The sequence below is a fragment of the Pleurodeles waltl genome, chromosome 3_1 (genome assembly GCF_031143425.1).
Source record: "Pleurodeles waltl isolate 20211129_DDA chromosome 3_1, aPleWal1.hap1.20221129, whole genome shotgun sequence".
Classification (NCBI taxonomy): domain Eukaryota; kingdom Metazoa; phylum Chordata; class Amphibia; order Caudata; family Salamandridae; genus Pleurodeles; species Pleurodeles waltl.
In genome coordinates, this window is record NC_090440.1 from 39,808,696 (window position 1) to 39,834,196 (window position 25,501).

General features: G+C 49.8%; 1 protein-coding gene across 2 annotated transcripts in view; it reads left to right on the top strand.

The window, feature by feature from the left end:
- Positions 1-25,501, top strand: part of TP53I11 (tumor protein p53 inducible protein 11) — a 439,642-nt gene that overhangs the window by 366,912 nt on the left and 47,229 nt on the right. For both annotated transcript variants that reach the window (XM_069221787.1, XM_069221788.1), the window contains exons 4-5: positions 7,072-7,130; positions 9,683-9,731. In XM_069221787.1, coding sequence (XP_069077888.1) covers positions 7,072-7,130; positions 9,683-9,731 — 108 coding nt within the window. The remainder of the gene's footprint in view (positions 1-7,071; positions 7,131-9,682; positions 9,732-25,501) is intronic.

A 25,501-nucleotide genomic window follows, 5' to 3' on the forward strand; every position in this document is an offset into this window, starting at 1 on the left:
TGGTGAGAGGGCCCTCTGCATGACTCTCAAAAGCATGCTGATCTGTCCAGGATGCACTGTTATGACCCCTCCACCTCCGTACACATGACAATCATGCATGTGGTCTTTGGTCTGTTTCGACTAGGAATGAGCCGCAGAGCAGATTGAGGATGGGGCATGCATCGTGTGCACTCTCCTTGTACAAGGATGATGACTGTCACCTTTCTGGGCTGTAGAGGACTGGTAGCGGTGACAGTGATACCAAGTTTAGTAAGTAGGGTGGGCCTTTTTATGCATCACCTACTCGGGGAGAGTGTGCTGGCATCCCCCACATTTTTAAATGTCTGCCAGTCCCTGCAACTAGTCCTCCGCCCATCCATGTGCAAGGTGAGTAGTGCATATGCGTACACTTCACAGGTGCACGTGAAATATGTGTGGTGCACACTGACTTCCATTTTGAATTTGTACTAATCCTACTGTACCTAAGGTGGAGGAAGAGTGAGAGAGGACGAGAGTCAACAGGCTGATATAAATTTGTGGGTGCTTGCAGACATTTCAGGGTTCTTTCTAGTGAGCAGATAATGGGCCACTTTGATGGCTGTCCCTATGCCCTTTCCCTGCCTTGTGTTTCCTGGGAGAGTGACGTCTGGTGTCAATGGTAGCTCAGGTGGGCAGCCACATGTCTTTAGAGTCCATCCCTTGGGTATCCCCCGAGTGGAATCTCTCAGCTCTACCCCATCTCCTTGCTCCCTCTTTTGGCAGAGACTGTGACTTGGTCAGTCTGCTGGGGAATGGAAAATTACATAACGCTCCTGAACTGGTCATAGAACTTAAAAGCAGGAAAAAAACAAAGCATGTCTGCAACTTGGGTGAAACAGAAACCTTTAATCAGTGTGCCAAGAGCTCCCTACTAGAGACCTGAAGTCTCACACCAGTGGCAATAGTGAGAATCTTCTGAGTTCCAGGACTGAGATATCTACTGCCAATTTCCCTTGCCTGATTCAGTAGTAGAACCCAGGAAAAATCTGACTAGCCTACCAGGAGGTACTGCCCGCATCCACCAGAGAGAGAGAGAAAAAAGACTGCCAAGTCAGGAGGGACATTGGAGGTAGTGTTGAATGATGATGCTGCTCAGAATAAGCAATGACGGCAAGAGTTTCACGCGCTGTTAGCTAGCAACACAGCTGCAACACTACGCTTGATCCAGAGCAAGACGCAGGGTATTTGGTATGGGTCTGATACATGTCTCCCTAGCAGTGTCCACAGTGACAACCTGAGGTCAAGAGTGACCAAACAATTCACCGGAAGTGAGTTCCACTGGGAAGAGTAGAACCAAGGAATGCTGAAACAATGTGACAAGCCTGACGCGGTTGGACTCAAGAATCTAAAAGTGCCAAGGATACGTTAAGACCAGTCTGAAGAGGACCACTGCTGCGACCAGAGATGGACGCCTGTTTGTTTGGGTGGAGTTGTGTGCAGTTGGCCCAGATGCAGACCCAGGCACGACTCCATGGACGCGAGTTCCACCGTCTCCAGCGCAATCTGAACAGGGTGGAGCTACCAACGCTGCTACTGATGAGACGGTTGGAGGGGCCGGCACTCCTCACATGCCTCATCGGCTGGGCCAGAGTTGGAGTATCATCCACAGCAGGCTGTGCACCTCACACGGCCTGGATCACGATCGCTGCTGCGGACAGCGATACGGCAAGCTCGGCCTGCCAAAGACTGCACAAACTTACCCAGACAACAGGTACTGTGAACTTGATCCTTGAATAACTAGTAGTGGTTGGATGGGAATAACCAGTGACTGTCTGTGAGCTACATGGAAGGATGAGTTCTACCACTACGATCCCAGCCTCACAAGGCTACCCGCCAAGGCAATTCTGTTTATATGGTATAATTCTAGTTGTATTTAGAATATTATAATAAAATATTGTCCTTTGATTACGCCAGAGTGCCACCTGGACAACGATTTACTAAGCATCATTTGCTGTTTGTTGAGTTCTGAGTCTCTAACCCACACCATCTCTGTGAATAAGTCTTAGACAGCTTGCCACAAACCACGGGGAGTCCAGTGCTAGAGGGGTGTTCTTGTTGTAATGATGCGGTTAAACCCTAGGGCACCGATGCTATGTGGCCCTGAATCTTAGGACCTGGGCCCTGTAATCCTTAGCTGGCCCGGGACTGCTGTTAGTGGGTCTGGCCTTATTTGGCTTTTCTTCATTAATTTATAAGGGGACGCGTTAGAGGTTCGATGGACCTTTTGACTGGGCTTTGAGTAATTCCCACCATCAGACTCAAATTCCATCACCAATCAATAACCATAACAGTCAATAGAATTAATAATCTTTGGAGTCAGTAATTTCCACGCACCATGACCCCTTTGGCCGTGAATAACCAACCACACCTTTATGTAAAAGTTATAATGTTTATTTCCCTATATTAACAATGCTAATATCACGTAACTTAGTCTCAAAATCAATTGATAAACATACAGAAACAATACCGGTTGACCAAATCATCTAAAGAATCTCAATTCAATCAATGCATGGATCACTACGCATTCCAGAGTTACGATACAAATCAACAGCAAGAACAACTGCGCAATAGAAATAACATATATTTAGATTCAGCAAAGATGTGACATCAAATATTGTTAATTGTTAGCAAACATCTTCTGTGAGTCTCCTAGCTAACCTTCTGATTATAATAGCATGTTTGAGCTTCATGCAAAACAATTTAGTCAACACAGATTTGGAAAACATCTAGCTATGGCTTTATCAGAATTAGCAGTTGGTACCTACAAAAAACAAACAAATTACATCATTAATATTATAGGGCTAGTACCTCTCCTCGGAATGGTTCAGCAAGCTGCAACTGTCTTTATCAATTGGACATCAGTTCGCTCAATATCAGCATCGGGACTTAGCAATAAAGTTCAAGATAGAAATATCTCAGGAACGGGCCTATTCGGAATTGCACCTCTCAGTAAATATTTAGGAAAAAGTGAGCTCTCTCCTCTTGGTGCAGTCTGGCTCAGCTAAAGTTCCCAAAAACGTATTCCCACATTGCTATTGGTCAAAAAATCATATGTTTTCATTTAGTCCAATGAAAGTATAACTTCAAATCTATAAACTGTCTTTCACATGTCGATGATTAGCTCCTCTTCTCCTGTTCCCGTCCTTGGGCTCATCAGGTAACAATTTTGTATAGTCTTGTACTCCAGTCAGTGCATCCATTGTTATGTCCTGGGAACATCTCTTTCACACACTAAATTCTACAATGTAACAATAACTAATACAGCGTATTCTAGCAAACAGTTCTTATGGGAAAGAAAATCAGTTACTTAGCAGTTGGTCAACACAGTGGAAAATTACAAATCTATTTCTCTATGCAGCCATTTTGTGTGACTCATTTAAAAAGTGCAACTTAACGTGAGGCTGTGCTACTAGGCCCAAGACCCCGCTAACTTAGGGCCTACAATTAATAAAGCAAATACATAATCTTTAGTCATTGATATAAGATATTACTACATTACCCTGATAATGAGCACGACATTTCATATTAATAAGCAGTTAATAAGGACACTTCATGATTACTCACGGCCATTTAAGTAGGCACATTTGCAAAGTTGTGTATTATTTCTCTATATTAATTCATTTTCTAAGCAGATTTTAACATTCAGAATACATGAATATTTATTAGTAAAATTCGGCGTTAAAACTGCTGAACAACTTCTCGCACATGGAAATCAGGGCCTTTGAGGGGCTCCGTATCTTAGCTTTATATATGAGTTTTTAATTTGACTTTTGTACCAGTCAAACTTCTGAGTATGGGACCACTGTGGAGTGATGTTTGTCCTTTCATCCTCCTTGCATGGACATGGGGTTTTGTTTCCTATGATATGAAGAAGCTGGTTGGAGCTCTGCCTGCACGGCTTGCAGTTATGACATGAATTGAAAGAAAGCTTCAGGCGTTAGGATTATTGAAGTGAAATCCTGCCTGCTCTTGCTTAATCCCCACTGTCCCTGACATATTGTGGGAGAGCTAAATTAAGCTGTAATATTCACATGCACTGCATGATGTTGCTGAAGGTACAGAAGGTTGAAGGACACCAGCCAAAGGATCAGGGCATCTGTGCATTAATAATCTGATCACTGAAAATTAAACCCACATTCTGGATCTCACAGAAGCCAGGTTTACAGACAACATGGTTGCCATTCACAACAAGGTTCCCACTGGACCAAACAAATATCCATAAAAAGAGAATTAGAGCAGAGAAGAAAGACTGATGCTAGCACACCGCAGAGTCCACACCCTCACGCGAATCCGAGGGGCATCCTACATTCAGGAGGGTACTCCAACAACCCGAGTGCATAGTTAAACCGAGGGCCTCATTTACGAGGCCCTAGCCGCACACTCTGCCACATGGAGCCTCCTGTTTTTTTTACGCGACGGTGGCGTAGTGTGCCAGTCCGTATTTACGAGGTCACGCAACGCCACCTTGCGTGGCTTTTCATAGCTTTGTAAATATGGACCCCTTTCACGCATAACACTGCGTGAAAGGGGCGTCCCATGGGTGTTGCTTGAGGTGTTCCTACACAACACCCATGGAACCTAAAGGAATATGATGCATTCCCAGATTTACAAGTCTTGGAATGCGTCAGATTCCTACGCCACCTCAGGAGTGGCGTAAGAGTGACGCAACGGGGAGAAATACCTTTATTTCTCCCTGTTTTTTATTTCTCCCTGTTTCTTCCTCACACATAGTAAGAGGAAAACATCTCTTGTGATTGTTTTTATGCAGGAAGGTGTCCCTTCCTGCAACAAATTAATCATCCCCACAGCGCAGGCACCTTTGAACTTGTGGTGCAAGGGTAGATGCATTGATGCTAGACAGCAACTTGTGAGCCAGTGCAGGGGGAGAGGACAGAAATGCGTCATATCTTGTAGATACGGTGCATTTCTGCCCTTTCAGCAGCAAGGTCCACCAACCTCGTAAATAAGGCCCCAAGTTTCCATTGTTAGAGTGGTGGTCAATTGCACTTCCATGTTCAAAACTTACTATGACAACTTTGTGTACCTGAAGGAGAACATTTCTGCTATTTGCTGCATGTAACGAGGTTAGCAGATATATTCTTTACTGCTTTTCCATAAGCAAATACCGTATTTAAATGTTCTCCTTCAGGGGATCCTTTTGTTGCTTATGTTGATACTTAGTCTCCTGGGGGGTTATTGGGTTGCCCTAGCGCATTGTGGTGTAGCATCGTGCACCTAGCATTACACCCACAAAAAGTGGTGTAGATATTCCATAAAATAAGAGAAAGCCATTTATTCGTTAACAGCAGAGAACGCAAGACCGTCCTGGACCAATGGACAACCTGGACTTGGGTTCTGGTCCTTTCCCAACTTTAATGCAAAATGATGACAACTCACACTTCCCCACCCCACGGAGCATGTAGTGGGGGCCCCCTGAAACAGATATTCATTGGCTTGATAGTGAATTGTGGCCTTCCAGTGCTGCAGGGGACGCAGGTGCTTGTGTTATGCACCTGGATGAAGGCAATTCCCCTCTGATCGTCACCCTTGCGCTCCACCTGAGCCTGTAAAAATCATCCTCCAGGCAGCAGAATGGAGCATCATCCATCTTTGCAAGTGTAATGGGATCACGCCCAGCCATCGAGGGCTCCCTGTTCACATTCAAGACCTACAGGCTGGAAGTCAGGAAATGCAGCAAGGAGAAGAAACACGAGGGCCTGAGTTACAGCTAGGGCGCAGTGTCCTTGTTTGAGCCACGGTGCACCTTTAAATACATGTGCAGGGCGTAAACTGGGACAGTGCGCCCTATTACAAGTACAATGAATGCATTGCTTTATGGCAGCCTCAGTGGGAGGTTGTTGCAGTACCAGTGGTTGACCACGTGTGGTGCTGGAGCTAACCTACACTTATACATCTGGCTCCACCCCCGCCTAGGGGTAAGGATGGGTCAATCTGCACTTATGAGGAACTTTACACTCTGGTTTTCTGAACAGAGAAAAGTGGTAAAGTTACTTCACAGTGTGAGAGTAAACCTACATGTGTACATGACTCATGTGTAAGTTACCTTTGTGAATAACCCTGAATGCTACCAACATCGCTATAAAAAAATACTTTCAAACACAGGTTATTTCACGTCCCTGCACAGCTGAGCGTAACTACATTGCTCTACACCTGCACGTATTTAGCGCCCTTGCAGGTAGGCGCTAGAGTTGTTTGCGTCAGCAGTAATATTTCAGGTGATGGGTTGATTGCCACTTCTCACTGCATTGTGAGATTGATGTGGTAAGTTCGGTGTGGTTACATTGTGTCCCTGCACACATTAGACAGTCTGCTGATCCATAGAACCTTCTCCTCTGCACATGATTCTAGTATTTACAATTAACCATTTATTCCAGAAGCTCATGTTTACTCGCTCTCAGTTAGGGGAAGGAGAGGCCTGTTGGATTAACCAACACCGGAAGTGTTTGAATGACACTAGTTTGGGGCCCCTGCAGGACTGTTTAATCGTGGTAAATTGCAGTGGAATGACTCCCTTCTTGCAAAATGATGTTTTACAGACTGGCTTCGAAAGATGTCCTCCCTGAGGTTATCTGTGTACCTCTCTTTAATCTCATTCACGTAGACGAATTTATTTAAGATGAAATAGGGGAGAGGATTTGTCACCCTCCACCAGAGTGTTCAAGTCATGACTGTCGTTACAGGGCTGTGCAATCACCTCTGCAGTGTGCACACGTTTTCCCATTACTGCCAGAGTCCATGTCCCCGCTGTTGTCACTAATTCACACGTGTCTGTCTGATCCTGTCCACTGAGTGGCTTTTATCACACTTCTTTGATGCATCTGCGCTGAGTGTGATAACAGGACATGTACCTGATGGCTCAGTCTCTGGGCAGGTGTTTGCCTTCCAGTGTTTCTCTCATGCTGTGGGGTTTGCCCATTGACCGGTGCATTTATTTGTGTGCAGGGGCTGTTGTGTCTGACATATACCACCTCATTACCCTTTCATCAATGACCTCTAACCTATGATCCATCTCTTCTGATTCTTACATTTTAGATCAGCCAGATGCTGGGCAACGAAATCAAATTTGCTGTGCGAGAACCCCTGGGACTCAGGTATGGCCTCTTGAACGGTTTCTCGGGGTGTGATTGCTTCTGCCTATCTGAGAGTGTTAAACTCTGCAGCAGTTGTGCTCTGCAGCAAAGCATCATTTCTTGCTGGAATGCCTGGGGCCTGATCTATCAAGGTTTGATGCAATGCAAGGCAGCAGGACAACCTGCTGGTCTGCGTCGAATGGAGGGGGCGGGAATGCACCATATGTAACAAGGTATGACGCATTACTGCTCTCTGCCTGTGCTGGTGCACAGTCTGCTGCCTACGCTAATGTAGGAGTCATTGCACCGTGGTGTAAGGCTGTATGCATTGCAGGCAGGATTGTTTTTCTGCAGGAATGGACACCTTTGTGCACAAAACAACCCTTAGAGGAAAGAATGAGGATAAATAAAGATATTTCTCCTTATTGCACCGCTATCGGGAAGGAGTACCATTTTGACGCATTTCCAGGTTTACCAGTCTTGCATCCACGCTTCACCCATGTAATGCATTCCTGGCGTAGAGTAACACAAGCCAGTGACTTACTCCAGGTTTACCTAGTAGCACAGGGCCACACAGGATGGCTCTGTGCAGAATGGTAAATCTGACTTGCGACACCTTGCGTGATGCAAGTGCAACGCAATTCTTTGATAAATGTGGCCCCAGGTGTACCCGGCCTTTCGCTTGATCACGTGATGGGGATATGTGCTTACCTGCCTAGGTCCCACAGCAGGGGCTGCTGTGCGGGGCCTGGGATGTTGGGGATAGGTGGTGGCTGAGGTTTCACGAGAGGGGTGAGAGCAGAGGGAGGCATACGCTGATCCATTGGCAGTTTCAGCCTTTTTATAAATGTATCACTTTGCCTTCTGCTTTTCTTTACAAGGTCACAGTTGGCAAACTGCATAAACTTCACCTGCGGGCAGAAATTCTCACAAAATAAGTCAGTCTTGTCAGCCACGAGAACCAGTGCATGACTAACAACACATTATCGATTGTTTCACTCTAGGTGTTTATTAATTTAAAAACTAGCAAGTTAATGACCCCTTAAGACGTTTATACTCAGAAACAACGTGCAGTGCAAAGTGTATGCTCTAGGAGTAGTGTCAGCAGGTGTCCCCAAAGGGCCACTGCTTGTCAGCCTCTAACAAATGCTCACCTTGGGGCAAAAGGACTGTGTGGCACATGTAGAGTATCACTAGTGTTCAGGTGTACTGCTAGGGAAGGCTGGAGATATCACTAGTGGTCTGCTCTACTACTAGGGGCCTGCTGTAGTTATCACTAGTGTTCAGGTGTACTGCTAGGGAAGGCTGGAGATACCACTAGTGTTCTGCTCTACTACTAGGGACCTGCTGTAGTTATCACTACTGTTCAGGTTTACTGCTAGGCCAAGCTGGAGCTATCACTAATGTTCAAGTGTGCTGCTAGGCCAGGCTGGAGCTATAACTAGTGTTCAGGTGTAGCGCTAGGGACCTGCTGTAGTTATCACTTGTGTTCCGGTGTACTGCTAGGGACCTGCTTGTAGCTATCACTAGTGTTCAGATGTTCTGCTAGGCCAGGCTGGAGCTAGCGCTAGTGTTAAGGTCTACTGCTAAGACAGGCTGGGCTATCACTAGTGTTCAGGTGTAATGCTAGGCTGGAGCTATTATCATTTTAAGATCTGCTGCTAGGACAGGCTGACGGTATCACTAATGTTTGGATCTACTGCCGGGAGAGGCTAGAGCTATCACTACTATTCGGATCTACTGCTGGGACAGGCTGGAGCTATCACTAGTGTTCAGACCAGCTGGAACATTCACCAGTGCTCTGGTCTACTGCTAGGAACCTGCTGTAGTTATCACTAGTGCAGGGGTGAACTGCTCGGACAGACTGGAGCTATCCCCAGTGTTCAGATCTGTTGCTAGGACCAGCTAGGTCTATCACTAGTGGTCAGGTGTACTGCTGGGACAGGCTGAAGGCATCAATAGTTTTCAAATCTACTGTTACAACACAGTGGAGCTTTGGCAAGAGGCTGTCTTGACTACATTTAAGAGGTCATGGCTTATTTAGAGAAAATCCAAACTGCAGCAGTCAGAAGGCTTGCATTGATTACCTCCATCATTTTGTGATTATCTGTTGTGTGTCTGAAGCTGATCTGTCGATGTTCTGTAGCAATAATTCTCTCTGAGTGTTATACTAATATCCTATCTCTCTCTCTCTCTACTGCTGTCTGCTATTTCTCTTGCACTGATTTCTTATTCTTTGCACTGATTTTTTTATTGTTCCTCTGTAGATTCATTCCACATGTCTCACACTGCTCTCTTGTTCCCTCCCCATGAATTCCTCCCATGTGTCTGACATGGCTCTCTTGTCCTTTCTCTGTGGATGTATTCCATGTGTCTCAGACTGTCTTCTTATTCTCCCTCCTTGAATGTCCCTGATGTATCTTTTATTTATTCTGCATGAGTGTCTCCGGTGTGCCTCACACTGATCTGTAAGTCTCATCCTGGATGCCGACCATCTGTCTTACACAGATCTCTACTCTTTGATTCTTCTCTGTTGATGTTTCTCTTACTCTCATCCTGGTTTCCCTCCATAGGTTATGGCAGTTCGTCTCTGCAGTCATGTTTACAGGCGTTGCAATCATGGTAAGTTGGGTTCCCAGGGGGACACACATATTGCCCATATCTTGGTTTTTTCAGTATGTCTTTGACTTTCTATAACATGTATGTTGAAGATGTTGGGGAAGAAAGACCAGTTACCTCAAGTCCCTACCTGCTTCTTGTAGCTCTTTTGGATTTCTCAGTGCTACTCTGAAGTCCCCAAAACTCTCCAAATATCACTGTTAATGATTTTCTAAAGAAGCCCTCAGGGCTACCTAGAAAGATTCAGATTCAGTTTGAGTGTTTTCTAAAGAGTCTTCTTGATGCAGCAAGATGTACAGGATACTGGAGTTTATCACAGAACAGACGAGATCCACACCTGTCCCAGTCACCAGCAACTGCTGCTACTGCTGCTACAATTATACAACCTCCTCATCGGTCCAGTCTCCGCTTCTAATATTAAACCAATGCAGCATTTAATTGTAAACACATGAAATCCCTCTTTCCCAACAATTCCCACAATGCTATACCTGTCAGTGAGTATCATCACAGGGCATACAAATGAACCTATATATTCATGGAACATATTTTAGCAGTTCCTTATACGTGGACTTCTTTAGGATGGCCTTGAGCCACATTTCTGGAATTGCATACATCCCCCACCTTCCAAAACAATAGTGTTGTCGCTCACTTTAATTATATTCTTGGATTGTGACCACTTAGGCTCCTCCCTCCCTTCCTAAGTGGTTTTCCTAACCTAGTATGTACCCATTTGTTGGCCTTGACAATGTATGGACTACAGAGGGCCTTCTCCCAGGGCCTGGAGTGGTGTCTGTCTCAATGCAGTTTCACCCTTGCAGACACTTTGGACCATTTCTACTCTTACTTACCACCCTTGATAATCCATCCATGGCAAACCTTAGAACAAGGCTCAACCCTGCAGTAAGACGAACGGCCGCTCTCATGTGATACTGCGAGGGAAGCTTACTCTGGTTCCATAACAATTTGTGTATTTCTTGATTCGAATTTAACCCACTCCTTACAAATAATTAAGCTCTATCACCCAACACTCAAACAAATCGTCCTATCAGCCCATTCTCATGCGGGTGGTACAAGGCAGTTCGATGATGGCCATTGGTAGCCAAAAACTCCTTCATTTGTCGTGATGTGAACTGTGGATCGTGGTCAGTCACAATTTCCTCTGAACACCTTCTCTTACAGAGTTACTACTGGCAAGCCCTATTAAAGTCTTACTCCTTGGCACATTCATAAAGCTACCTCCTGGCCACTTTGAGAAGTAATCCACTATAAACCAAGCGAACCTCGCAATCACATTTCTACTAACAAAAGGACCACAACCTCGTCACCACTAAAGCATCCTCTTCGTGCTGCGGGACGTACAGGATATTTGAGTTCATCGAAGAAAATAAGAACGTGTGCAGCATTTAATTTTAGACACAACATTTTCTTCTCATATTTAGATCCCTGGAAAGCCACCTGAATTACGCTTTCTATGGTCTTAAAGCCCAGCCATCTTGGCAGGCTTCTAGACTCTAATGGACACACACCGTGATACACACTAATTCATCAATCCATGAACACTGCAACGCTCAACAGTACGCAATCAGAGATGCACAACCCTACTCTATTCACACTTCTTGGACACTGCAACCTCCTCAGGAACACCACCAACTCTCCAAACTGGACCATGGAACCTTGGGGACTCTGAGAGGGCTGGGGCAGATTCTAACGGTCTATAGGGCAAAATACAGCTCCCTAATCCTCAATGAGCACCATCCTCTGGTACCATCTGATGGAGCCGGGATGGGGTTGCCCACAGGGCAAACTCTTGATGCAAATTTCAAATCCCAGCTGTACTCGAGTGGATGGAAAATTGTTTTGAATTGAGGCTTAACATGAACTTTTCAATAGCATATCAAGAACAGTGAAGCATATTTTTCCTCACAGGTATGACAGAGTAGTGGACTTGCAACCCAAAAAGGTTTATGAGCAGATGAGCAAGATTTCAAACTCATATGTCAACTTAGTCATAAATCAATAATCAGCATGTTATAGCCTGATTCCGTATAATCCAAAGCAAGTCCCAATAGCAAATACAAAGCCAAGTTATTTAAAGAATATTATAGGCAAATCATGAAAGATTGGGATCCCCTGAAGGGAAACTCCCTGATGCTAAGCTAAGGTTTCACGTGAGAGCGGGAATGTTTCGATTAGTAGGTGCTAGTAAATGAGGCAAAGGAAAAATATCTATGCTCCTGAGTTGACCTCTGTGAGCAGAAATAAAATAAGCATTGGGTCTCAAGTGAGGCAGCGGGGCATCTGCATTCAAAGGTGGGCAGGAGCAATCTGAATCTGGCTAGCTTAGACATGCACAATTGACACTTAAATTCAACAATTTGAAACCCATCCCACGGTTCCCAAGAGATGGGAACCAGCCAGGCTTTGGTAGCTCGTTGTCAAGGTGTAGTCACCCAATTAGATGAACATAGTTACTGCAGCTCACTTTCTGAAAGCGAGGAAGAATTTGATAATGGGTGGTAGCCAAGGGCAACCGTGAAACTGTAACATGAAGTATTTAGCTGAGGCCTACATCGACTATGGCTAACATGTTGTGTACACACTCTAATCATGTTTAACTCATAATGTAAAAATCACAAGCTATGATCAATCTGAACGTAAGGTCACACTTGAATATAAATATGCAGCGATTATGAATGAGGTGAATTAGCACATAGTAAAAAAAAAAATGGAAAAACGCTTCACCAATTGCATTTGCTTTTGAACATGTAGGACGCTGTGCTACCATTCGTCTAGGTTCATGCTATACCAGTATCACCTTCTCACACTGCCCACTAGAGTAAGCCCCTCACACTTCCCATGAGTCGTAGCTCCCTCCGCTTCCACCGGTGCTGACTCCTCACACTGCTCGCCAGTGTCAGCTCCTCACAATGCCCAAAAGAGCTAGCTCCCTCCGCTGCCACCGGTGCTGACACCTCACACTGCTCACTAGTGTCAGCACCTCACAATGCCCAAAAGGGCTAGCTCCCTCAGCTTCCACCAGTGCTGACTCCTTATACTGCTTACCAGTGTCAGCTCCTCACAGTGCCCAAAAGAGCTATCTCCCTCCGCTTCCACCGGTGCGGACTCCTCACACTGCTCACTAGTGTCAGCACCTCACTCTGCCCAAAAGAGCTAGCTCCCTCCGCTTCCACCGGTGCTGACTCCTCACACTGCTCGCCAGTGTCAGCTCCTCACAATGCCCAAAAGAGCTAGCTCCCTCCGCTTCCACCGGTGCTGACTCCTCACACTGCTCGCCAGTGTCAGCACCTCACACTGCCCAAAAGGGCTAGCTCCCTCCGCTTCCACCGGTGCTGACTCCTCACACTGCTCACCAGTGTCAGCACCTCACAATGCCCAAAAGAGCTAGCTCCCTCCACGTCCACCGGTGCTGACTCCTCACACTGCTCACCAGTGTCAGCACCTCACAAGGCCCAAAAGAGCTAGCTCCCTCCGCTTCCACCAGTGCTGACTCCTTACACTGCTTACCAGTGGCAGCTCCTCACAGTGCCCAAAAGGGCTAGCTCCCTCCGCTTCCACCAGTACTAACTCCTCACACTGCTCACCATTGCCAGTTCACCTCACTTCCCATGAGTCGTAATTCCCTCAGCTGCCACTGGTGCTGACACCTCACACTGCTCACTAGTGTCAGTGCCTCACACTGCCCAAAAGGGCTAGCTCCCTCCGCTTCCACCAGTGCTGACTCCTTACACTGCTTACCAGTGTCAGCTCCTCACAGTGCTCAAAAGGGCTAACTCCCTCCGCTTCCACTCACCAGGGTCAGTCACCTCATTTCCCATGAGTCATAGTTCCCTCAGCTGCCACCAGTGCCGACTCCTCACACTGTTCACCAGTGTCAGCGCCTCACAGTGCCCAAAAGGGCTAGCTCCCTCAGCTTCCACCAGTGCTGACTCCTCATACTGCTCACCAGTGTCCGCTCTTCACACTTCCCATGAGTAATAGCTCCCTCAGCTACCATGGGTCCCAACTCCTCCCACTGTTCACCTGTGCCAGTTCCCCTCACATTTCCCACAAGTGGTCGCTCTCTCAGCTGTCACCAGTGCCAGCTCCCCACACTGCTCACTAGTGCCAGTTCCTCTCACACTTCCAAAGAGGGCTAGCTCCCTCCGCTTCCACCAGTGTTGACTCCTCACACGGCTCACCAGTGTCAGCGCCTCACAGGGCCTAAAAGGGCTAGCTCCCTCAGCTTCCACCAGTGCTGACTCCTCATACTGCTCACCAGTGTCCGCTCTTCACACTTCCCATGAGTGATAGCTCCCTCAGCTACCATGGGTCCCAACTCCTCCCACTGTTCACCTGTGCCAGTTCCCCTCACATTTCCCACAAGTGGTCGCTCCCTCAGCTGTCACCAGTGCCAGCTCCCCACACTGCTCACTAGTGCCAGTTCCTCTCACACTTCCAAAGAGGGCTAGCTCCCTCCGCTTCCACCAGTGCTGACTCCTCACACGGCTCACCAGTGTCAGCGCCTCACAGGGCCCAAAAGGGCTAGCTCCCTCTGCTTCCCCCAGTGCTGACTGCTCACCAGGGTCACTCAGCTCACTTCCCATGAGTCGTAGTTCCTTCAGCTGCCACCAGTGCCGACTCCTCACACTGCTCACCAGTGTCAGTCCCTCACACTGCCCAAAAGGGCTAGCTCCCTCCGCTTCCACTCACCATGGTCAGTCACCTCACTTCCCATGAATCGTAGTTCCCTCAGCTGCCACCAGTGCTGAATCCCCACACTGCTCACCAGGGTCAGTCACCGCACTTCCCATGAGTCGTAGCTCCCTCAGCTGTCACCGGTGCCACCTCCTTACACTGTTCACCAGTGTCAGCACCTCACACTGCCCATGAAGGCTAGCTCCCTCAGCTTTCATGGATGCTGACTCCTCTCGTTGCTCACCATTGTCAATTCCTCTCAATTCCCAGGTGTGGTAGTTCCCTCAGCAGCCACCACTGCTGACTCCTCACATTGCTCACCATTGTCAGTTCACCTCCCTTCCCATGAGTGGTATATCCCTCAGCTGCCACCTGTGCTGACACCCATCACTGCTCACCAGTGCCAGTTCCTCTAACACTTTCCACAAGGGCTAGCTCCCTAAGCGGGCATCAGTGTCGAATCCTCACACTGTTCACCATCATCTGGTCAGCTCACTTCCCATGAGTCATAGTCCCCTCAGCTACCACGGATGCAGACTCCTCACTCTGCTCACGTTGTCAGTTCCTCTCACTTCCCATGAGGGCTAGCCTCCGCAAGATGCCACCAGTGCCAGCTCCCCACACTGCTCACTAGTGCCAGTTCCTCTCACACTTCCAAAAGGGCTGGCTCCCTCTGCTTCCACCAGTGCTGACTCCTCACACTGCTCACCATTGCAGGTTCACCTTACTTCCCATGAGTCGTAGTTCCCTCAGCAGCCACCGGTGCTGACTCTTCACACTGTTCACCAGTGTCAGCTCCTCACACTGCCCATGAAGGCTAGCTCCCTCAGCTTCCATGGATGCCGACTCCTCATGCTGCTCACCATTGTCAGTTCACCTCACTTCCCATGAGTGGTAGCTCCCTCAGCTTCCACCGGTGCCGACTCTCCACACCACTCACCAGTGTTTACTGCTCACATTACATATCAATCTAAGCTTCTAACACTACCCACTAGTGTCAGCACCTCACACTGCCCATGAAGGCTAGCTCCCTCAGCTGCCACTAGTGCTGACTCCTCATACTGCTCACCAATGCCAGATATTCTCACACTTCCCATGAGTGGTATCTCCTTCAGCTGCCACCTGTGCCTACTCTCCACACCACTCACCAGTGTTTACTGCTCACAGTACATATCAATCTAAGCTTCTCACACTGCCCACTAGGGTCCACTCCTCACACTGCCCACCCTTGCCAGTTCTCCACACTGCACACCAGGGCAACGTCCTCACACTTTAACCCAGTGGTATCTTCTAATACTGCCTGCTATTTCCGTCTCCTCACACTGCACACAATGCCACCCACTTACACTGTTCAGCACTGTTCTCCTCTCACTGCCCATTATTTGGCATCTTTCCACCATGCTCATCAATGCACTATTCTCTTACCCCATACCATTACTTACCTGCTCATTCCACTGTTAACTACTGCCAGCTGTTCACACTGCCTACCAGTGGGACTGGCTGTTCTTGATACTGCCTGGTCCTTCGGCTCCTGTGAGTGCTAGCTCCGTGCACTATCCAGCAGTGGTAACTGCTCACACTGCATTCCAGTGTGTGCTTCAGACTGCTCACAGTGCCGCATACTTCTAAACACCACCAACGGTGCTTTTCAGACTGCGCACAGTGCCGCATACTTCTAAACACCACCAACGGTGCTTCTCACACTGCGCACAGTGCCAGCTACTTTTAAACTCCCCCAATAATAACTGCTTACACTGCACACTAGTGCCAGCTACTTTTATAGCCCGCCAATGGTGCTTCTCACACTGCTCACAGTACCAGCTTCTTTAAAACAGCATCCAGTGATCACTGCTCACCCTGCTCACAGTGGTAGCTACTTTTAAACACCACCAAAGGTGCTTCTCACACTGCTCACAGTGCCAGCTAGTTTTAAAACCCACCAGTGGTCACTGCTCACAGTGCCAGCTTCTTTAAAACAGCATCCAGTGATCACTGCTCACCCTGCTCACAGTGGTAGCTACTTTTAAACACCACCAAAGGTGCTTCTCACACTGCTCACGGTGCCAGCTAGTTTTAAAACCCACCAGTGGTCACTGCTCACAGTGCCAGCTACTTTTAAACACCACCAGTGGTCACTGCTCAGAATGCCAGCTACTTTTAAACACCACCAGTGGTCACTGCTCAGAATGCCAGCTACTTTTAAACACCACCAGTGGTCACTGCTCACAGTGCCAGCTACTTTTAAAACCCACCAGTGGTCACTGCTCACAGTGCCAGCTACTTTTAAACACCGCCAGTGGTCACTGCTCAGAATGCCAGCTACTTTTAAACACCGCCAGTGGTCACTGCTCACGCCACCGTCTGTTACCAGCTCCTCGCATTGCCCCCCTAGTGCTATCTCATCACACTGTTAACACGGTCTGCAAGGGGGAGATACTCACACTGCCCACCGTTGGGAAAGTGTCCCGCTGGCCATGCCTGCCAGATCCTCACCCATCACTGAGAGTGGCCATCAGCACCAGCCCTCGTATTGTCACTAGTGCTAACTCCTCACACTGCCCATCAGAGCCGTCACTCTGCTCTGCCCGTGATTGCCTGCCCCTCACGATGGTCCCCAGAGCTGGCTCCCATATTATTCACCAATGCCATCTCCTCATACTGCCCACACGTACCAGCTTCTCATGGGGTCCTGCTTCATACAATGCCCTCTAGTGGCATCACCATACTGCCTGGGGTAGGAGATGTGTGCACTGCCCACCAACATGACCTTACAGTACCCTCCAGTGCCTGGTTCACACTCTACCAACCTCTGCCAGCCTCTCACACTGTACTCACTGCTAGCTCCTCCTACCTACTGCTCACTGATGAGAACTTCTCAGCATTTACCGGTGCAGGTCCTCACACTGCTAAGATACTTGCACCTCACAGTGCGGCCCTCACGCTGTCACTGATACCAGCACCTCACAGTGCGGCCCTCACGCTGTCACTGATACTAGCTCCTCATAGTGTGGGTCCTCACGCTGTCACTGATACTGGCTCCTCACAGTGCACGTCCTCACGCTGTCACTGATACTGTCTCCTCACAGTGCGGCCCTCGCGCTGTCACTGATACCAGCACCTCACAGTGCGGGTCCTCACGCTGTCACTGATACTGGCTCGTCACAGTGCACGTCCTCACGCTGTCACTGATACTGGCTCGTCACAGTGCACGTCCTCACGCTGTCACTGATACTGGCTCCACACAGTGCGGGCCCTCGCGCTGTCACTGATACTGGCTCCACACAGTGCGGGCCCTCACGCTGTCACTGATACTGGCTCCTCACCGTGCGGGTCCTCACGCTGTCACTGATACTGGCTCCTCACAGTGCAAACCCTCACGCTGTCACTGATAATGGCTCGTCACAGTGCGGCCCTCACTGTCACTGATAATGGCTCGTCACAGTGTGGCCCTCACGCTGTCACTGATACTGGCTCCACACAGTGCGGCCCTCACGCTGTCACTGATACTAGCTCCTCACAGTGCACGTCCTCACACTGTCACTGATACTGGCTCCACACAGTGCGGCCCTCATGCTGTCACTGATACTGGCTCCACACAGTGTGGCCCTCACGCTGCCACTGATACTGGCTCCTCACAGTGCGGGTCCTCCCGCTGTCACTGATACTGGCTCCTCACAGTGCAGACCCTCACGCTGTCACTGATACTGGCTCCTCACAGTGCGGGCCCTCACGCTGTCACTCACTCGTCACAGTGCGACCCTCACGCTGTCACTGATACTGGTTCGTCACAGTGCGGGCCCTCACACTGTCACTGATACTCACTCGTCACAGTGCGGGCCCTCACGCTGTCACTGATACTGGCTCCTCACAGTGCGGCCCTCACGCTGTCACTGATACTGGCTCCTCACAGTGCGGCCCTCATGCTGTCACTGATACTGGCTCCTCACCGTGCAGGCCTTCACGCTGTCACTGGTACTGGCTCCTCACAGTGCGGCCCTCACGCTGTCACTGATACTCACTAGTCACAGTGCGGGCCCTCACGCTCTCACTGATACTGGTTCGTCACAGTGCACATCCACATGCTGTCACTGATACTCGTCACAGTGCGGGCCCTCACGCTGTCACTGATACTGGCTCATCACAGTGCACATCCGCATGCTGTCACTGATACTCGTCACAGTGCGGGCTGTCACTGATACTGGCTCCACACAGTGCACGTCCTCATGCTGTCACTGTTACTGGCTCATCACAGTGCACATCCGCATGCTGTCACTGATACTGGCTCGTCACAGTTCAGCCCTCACACTGTCACTGATACTGGCTCGTCACAGTTCAGCCCTCACACTGTCACTGATACTGGCTCCTCACAGTGCGGGTCCTCACGCTGTCACTGATACTGGCTCCTCACAGTGCGGCCCTCACGCTGTTACTGATACTGGCTCCTCACAGTGCGGCCCTCACGCTGTTACTGATACTGGCTCCTCGCAGTGCGGGCCCTCACACTGTCACTGATACTGGCTCCTCACAGTGCACACCCTCACGCTGTCACTGATACTGGCTCCTCACAGTGCAGCCCTCACGCTGTCACTGATACTGGCTCCTCATAGTGCACATTTTCACACTGTCATTGCACATTTTCACGCTGTCACTGATACTGGCTCCTCACAGTGAGGGCCCTCACGCTGTCACTGATACTGGCTCCTCACAGTGCAGCCCTCACGCTGTCACTGACACTGGCTCCTCACAATGCGGCCCTCACGCTGTCACTGATACTGGCTCCTCGCAGTGCGGGCCCTCACGCTGTCACTGATACTGGCTCCTCACAGTGCACACCCTCACGCTGTCACTGATACTGGCTCCTCACAGTGCAGCCCTCACGCTGCCACTGATACTGGCTCCACACAGTGCGGGCCCTCACGCTGTCACTGATACTGGCTCCTCACAGTGCGGCCCTCGCGCTGTCACTGATACGGTCTCTTCACAGTGCGGCCCTCGCGCTGTCACTGATACCAGCACCTCACAGTGCGGCCCTCACGCTGTCACTGATACCAGCACCTCACAGTGCGGCCCTCGCGCTGTCACTGATACCAGCACCTCACAGTGCGGCCCTCGCGCTGTCACTGATACCAGCATCTCACTGTGCGGGTCCTCACGCTGTCACTGATACTGGCTCCTCACAGTGCGGGTCCTCACGCTGTCACTGATACTGGCTCCACACAGTGCGGGCCCTCACGCTGTCACTGATACTGGCTCCACACAGTGCGGGCCCTCACGCTGTCACTGATACTGGCTCCTCACCGTGCGGGTCCTCACGCTGTCACTGATACTGGCTCCTCACAGTGCAAACCCTCACGCTGTCACTGATAATGGCTCCTCACAGTGCAAACCCTCACGCTGTCACTGATAATGGCTCGTCACAGTGCGGCCCTCACGCTGTCACTGATACTGGCTCCACACAGTGCGGCCCTCACGCTGTCACTGATACTAGCTCCTCACAGTGTGGGTCCTCACGCTGTCACTGATACTGGTTCCTCACAGTGCACGTCCTCACACTGTCACTGATACTGGCTCCACACAGTGCGGCCCTCATGCTGTCACTGATACTGGCTCCACACAGTGTGGCCCTCACGCTGTCACTGATACTGGCTCCACACAGTGCGGGCCCTCACGCTGTCACTGATACCAGCACCTCACAGTGCGGCCCTCGCGCTGTCACTGATACCAGCACCTCACAGTGCGGCCCTCGCTCTGTCACTGATACCAGCACCTCACAGTGCGGCCCCTCACGCTGTCACTGATACCAGCACCTCACAGTGCGGGTCCTCACGCTGTCACTGATACTGGCTCCTCACAGTGCAGACCCTCACGCTGTCACTGATACTGGCTCCACACAGTGCGGGCCCTCACGCTGTCACTGATACTGGCTCCTCACAGTGCAGCCCTCACGCTGCCACTGATACTGGCTCCTCACAGTGCGGGTCCTCACGCTGTCACTGATACTGGCTCCTCACAGTGCAGCCCTCACGCTGCCACTGATACTGGCTCCTCACAGTGCGGGTCCTCACGCTGTCACTGATACTTGCACCTCACAGTGCAGACCCTCACGCTGTCACTGATACTGGCTTCTCACAGTGTAGACCCTCACGCTGTCACTGATACTGGCTCCTCACAGTGCGGGCCCTCACGCTGTCACTGATACTCACTCGTCACAGTGCGACCCTCACGCTGTCACTGATACTGGTTCGTCACAGTGCGGGCCCTCACACTGTCACTGATACTCACTCGTCACAGTGCGGGCCCTCACGCTGTCACTGATACTGGCTCCTCACAGTGCGGCCCTCACGCTGTCACTGATACTGGCTCCTCACAGTGCGGCCCTCATGCTGTCACTGATACTGGCTCCTCACCGTGCAGGCCTTCGCGCTGTCACTGGTACTGGCTCCTCACAGTGCGGCCCTCGCGCTGTCACTGATACTCACTCGTCACAATGCGGGCCCTCACGCTCTCACTGATACTGGTTCGTCACAGTGCACATCCACATGCTGTCACTGATACTCGTCACAGTGCGGGCCCTCACGCTGTCACTGATACTGGCTCATCACAGTGCACATCCGCATGCTGTCACTGATACTCGTCACAGTGCGGGCTGTCACTGATACTGGCTCCACACAGTGCACGTCCTCATGCTGTCACTGATACTGGCTCATCAGAGTGCACATCCGCATGCTGTCACTGATACTGGCTCGTCACAGTTCAGCCCTCACACTGTCACTGATACTGGCTCGTCACAGTTCAGCCCTCACACTGTCACTGATACTGGCTCCTCACAGTGCGGGTCCTCACGCTGTCACTGATACTGGCTCCTCACAGTGCGGCCCTCACGCTGTTACTGATACTGGCTCCTCGCAGTGCGGGCCCTCACACTGTCACTGATACTGGCTCCTCACAGTGCACACCCTCACGCTGTCACTGATACTGGCTCCTCACAGTGCAGCCCTCACGCTGTCACTGATACTGGCTCCTCATAGTGCACATTTTCACACTGTCATTGCACATTGTCACGCTGTCACTGATACTGGCTCCTCACAGTGCGGGCCCTCACACTGTCACTGATACTGGCTCCTCACAGTGCAGCCCTCACGCTGTCACTGACACTGGCTCCTCACAATGCGGCCCTCACGCTGTCACTGATACTGGCTCCTCGCAGTGCGGGCCCTCACACTGTCACTGATACTGGCTCCTCACAGTGCACACCCTCACGCTGTCACTGATACTGGCTCCTCACAGTGCAGCCCTCACGCTGTCACTGACACTGGCTCCTCACAGTGCGGCCCTCACGCTGTCACTGATACTGGCTCCTCACAGTGCGGCCCTCATGCTGTCACTGATACTGGCTCCTCACAGTGCAGACCCTCATGCTGTCACTGATACTGGCTCCTCACAATGCGGGCCCTCATGCTGTCACTGATACTGGCTCTTCACAGTGCGGCCCTCAGACTGTCACTGATACTGGCTTCACACAGTGCGGGCCCTCACGCTGTCACTGATAGTGGCTCGTCACAGTGCAGACCCTCACACTGTCACTGATACTGGCTCCTCACAGTGTGAGCCCTCACGCTGTCACTGATACTGGCTCGTCACAGTGCGGCCCTCACGCTGTCACTGATACTGGCTCGTCACAGTGTGACCCTCACACTGTCACTGATACTGGCTGGTCACAGTGTGACCCTCACACTGTCACTGATACTGGCTCCTCACAGTGCAGACCCTCACGCTGTCACTGATACTGGCTCCTCACAATGCGGGCCCTCATGCTGTCACTGATACTGGCTCTTCACAGTGCGGGCCCTCACGCTGTCACTGGTAGTGGCTCGTCACAGTGCAGACCCTCACGCTGTCACTGATACTGGCTCCTCAAGGTGTGAGCCCTCACGCTGTCACTTATACTGGCTCGTCAGAGTGCGGCCCTCACGCTGTCACTGATACTGGCTCCTCACCGTGCGGGTCCTCACGCTGTCACTGATACTGGCTCCTCAAGGTGTGAGCCCTCACGCTGTCACTGATACTGGCTCGTCACAGTGCGGCCCTCACGCTGTCACTGATACTGGCTCGTCACAGTGCGGCCCTCACGCTGTCACTGATACTGGCTCCTCACAGTGTGACCCTCACACTGTCACTGATACTGGCTCGTCACAGTGTGACCCTCACACTGTCACTGATACTGGCCCCTCACAGTGCAGACTCCTAACAAATGACAGTCATTCCCATCCCCTCACAGTGCCTCTCCGGGTCAGGTGCTCCCACTGAAATAAGCGCTACTTTTTCACAGTGATCGCGATGACCGGTGCCCACGGGCACCAGTGCCCAGTGCTCACCCTCCTGCTCCTGGGCAGGCTCTCCATTCTCCCCTCTGCTTTGAGGCCGGGGGGCTGGTACCCCATGACGGGCACACCACGGCTTCCTACTCTAGGTGGCGTCAGCCGCCATCCATGAGATTAGATTATGCACAAGTCTATGCAGATTCCTGTTCTCTGTCTGCTGCTCTCTCCTTTTTCTGACACCTTCCTTCTCATTTCCCCTCTTCTGCACTCTCTCTTCACCCCCCTTCCTCCCTTTTCCTCTAGCAGTTTCCTCACTCGTGCTCACTGCTTTACTGTCTCTTTCAGTTCCGAGCTCTTTCTAGCAGTCTCACTTATGCTCCGTTATCCATTTTCTCCTGTTTTTCTCCCCTTTGTTTGCATCTCTCCTTCTGAACCCTTATCCTTCCATCCCTAGCACACTCTGCCCCTGCCAGGTGCCAGTCACAGCATCCTCCAGGGCAAGGGATGAGCGAGGGGCATCCCAAGGGGCTGGCACAGCCTACTGCATCTCTAAGCCCAGTTCTGTACGGTGCAGACTCTGTCAGGAGGGAACTCTACATGAATGATATTCCATTCATTCAATCAGTGTTCTCAGGTGATTTTTTTTTTTTTGTCCCCAGTCTCCGTTTCAGTCTATCTTTGACCGCCTCAGGGGCAGTGCTTGATTTGTAAATAAAAAGGTGCGGGAGCCCAAAGCTCTCCTCTGAAACCCGCGGCTGCTGCAATTAAATTTGCGAACACGGAACACTGAGGTAGCGTAATCCTGAAGCCACCTCGGGCCATTTCAGTCCATTTACTGCCACTCCCTGCGCCTTCAGCTCACTCTTGCAGCTTTCTGCTTTCTCCCATTGTGACGCTTTTTCGTTTTTCTCTTCCTCCGTCTTTCCCATATGTGTCTTTTGCTCGCAGCAAATGCTTGGGGCAGAAGAATAAGCCCCGGCCCTCAAAAATAAGTGCCGGTGCTCAGCACCGGAAACAACACGCACAAATTAAGCACTGCTCCTTAATAAATGGCGGTGCATCAGCATTTCTTTCCAACACTCCCTCCAGGAGCCTTAAGAGGTCAGAGCTTCCAGCGATTTAGGAGGGTTGACCTGGGCGCCAAAGCTCAGCAGTGCCAGCTTCTCAACGAAAATGCCACCAACCATTGGTTTGGTAGTAAAAGCTTATCCTCACGCTTCTGAGCCCCGGCGCCACTGCACCTGAAGCACTGCTGAAAGTTGTTGCCTCTTGTCATCTGTTTCTTCCTCTCTCACATTCACGCCCTGTCAGGATCATAACCTCCCAATGCACTTTCTCATTTACTCAGTATTCTCTCCAAACCTCTACATTTCCTTCTCTTCATCACCTTTTCTCATCTCTAAACATTTTCTGCTCACATTTTCACTCTCTTCCTGCTCGCCTGCGTCACTCCTGCCCTCTTCTCTCACATTTTCACCCTTTGCTCCCTTCATCTGTCTCCTAAGAGTCCATCCCAGAACTATTTTCTTCCTTTGTTACTAGTTCAGTCTCTTTACTATGAGACGTACTCTTTCCTTATCTGATGTTTAACTCCAAAATGTTTTATTGCTATGTTCCCCTTATATTATGTTAATTCCTCTCCACGTCCTCCCTTTGTTCCCATTTTTTTGCTGCCTTTTTCGTTGTTTTGGTAATTCACTCAGTGTACACCTTGTTCATGTCACCCCCCCCCCCCCACCGACTTGATGCCGACCCATATCTCTAGATAGAAGTTATTTGAGTGAATTTCTACCCTAAAAATTGAAAATCAAATAGTCTGTGCACTGGTGAAACATGTAGAACGACACAATTTAAATTATAAAACTTACAAAGTTAAGTTATTTCAATGTTTGAACACCTTACCAAAAATGACGAATGCCGATGTATACAGAAAAGCTAAAACAACATTTTTAGATCTTTTTGACAACGTGATTAAATTTACTGCCGTTGTCTGTTAATTTAACAACTGTAGTAATGTCATGGCGACTCCGTCATAGGATACCGACATGTTTCGGCACAAAAATAGGACGTCCTTATCCAGTACCAAGAAGCTGTGTTTCCATCCGACAGGAGGATTTCATGATGTTCCCATCCAGCATAGACAACATGTTGTTGTCTAAAAGATGCATGGCGCCATCTTTAAATCCAACAATAAGATATATACATATCCCTGTGACGTTCTAGCATAAAGCACATTTTAGTGGCAGGATGTCCCTGTTTCCAGCCAGCAATTCAAGCATCACCGTCCAGTCTAATAAGAAGATATCAGCATTTTCCCAGCCAGCAACAGGGAACACCATGTGTGTATCCAGCGGTATAATATCACCATGGTATCGTTCAGCAGAATTAGTAACCAGGGGCCAGATGTAGCAAAATAACATTTTGCGACTTGCAAATTGCGAGTCCGTGCGACTCGCAATTTGCAACTCGCAAAATGTTATGCAGAAAGGTGTCTCAGACACCTTCTGCGAGTCGGTATGGGGTCGCAAAGACCCACCTCATTAATATTAATGAGGTGGGTCGCAAATTGCGGCCCCATACCGAGTCTAGGCACTTGCAAACATGGAGGCCTGCTGTCGTCAGCAGACCGCCATGTTCGTGACTGCTTTCAATAAAGCAGTTTTTTTTTAAGTGTAGCCCGTTTTCCTTAAAGGAAAACGAGCTGCACTTAAAAAAAAAAAAAAAAACGAAACCTTTAGTTTCGGTTTTTTTTCAGGG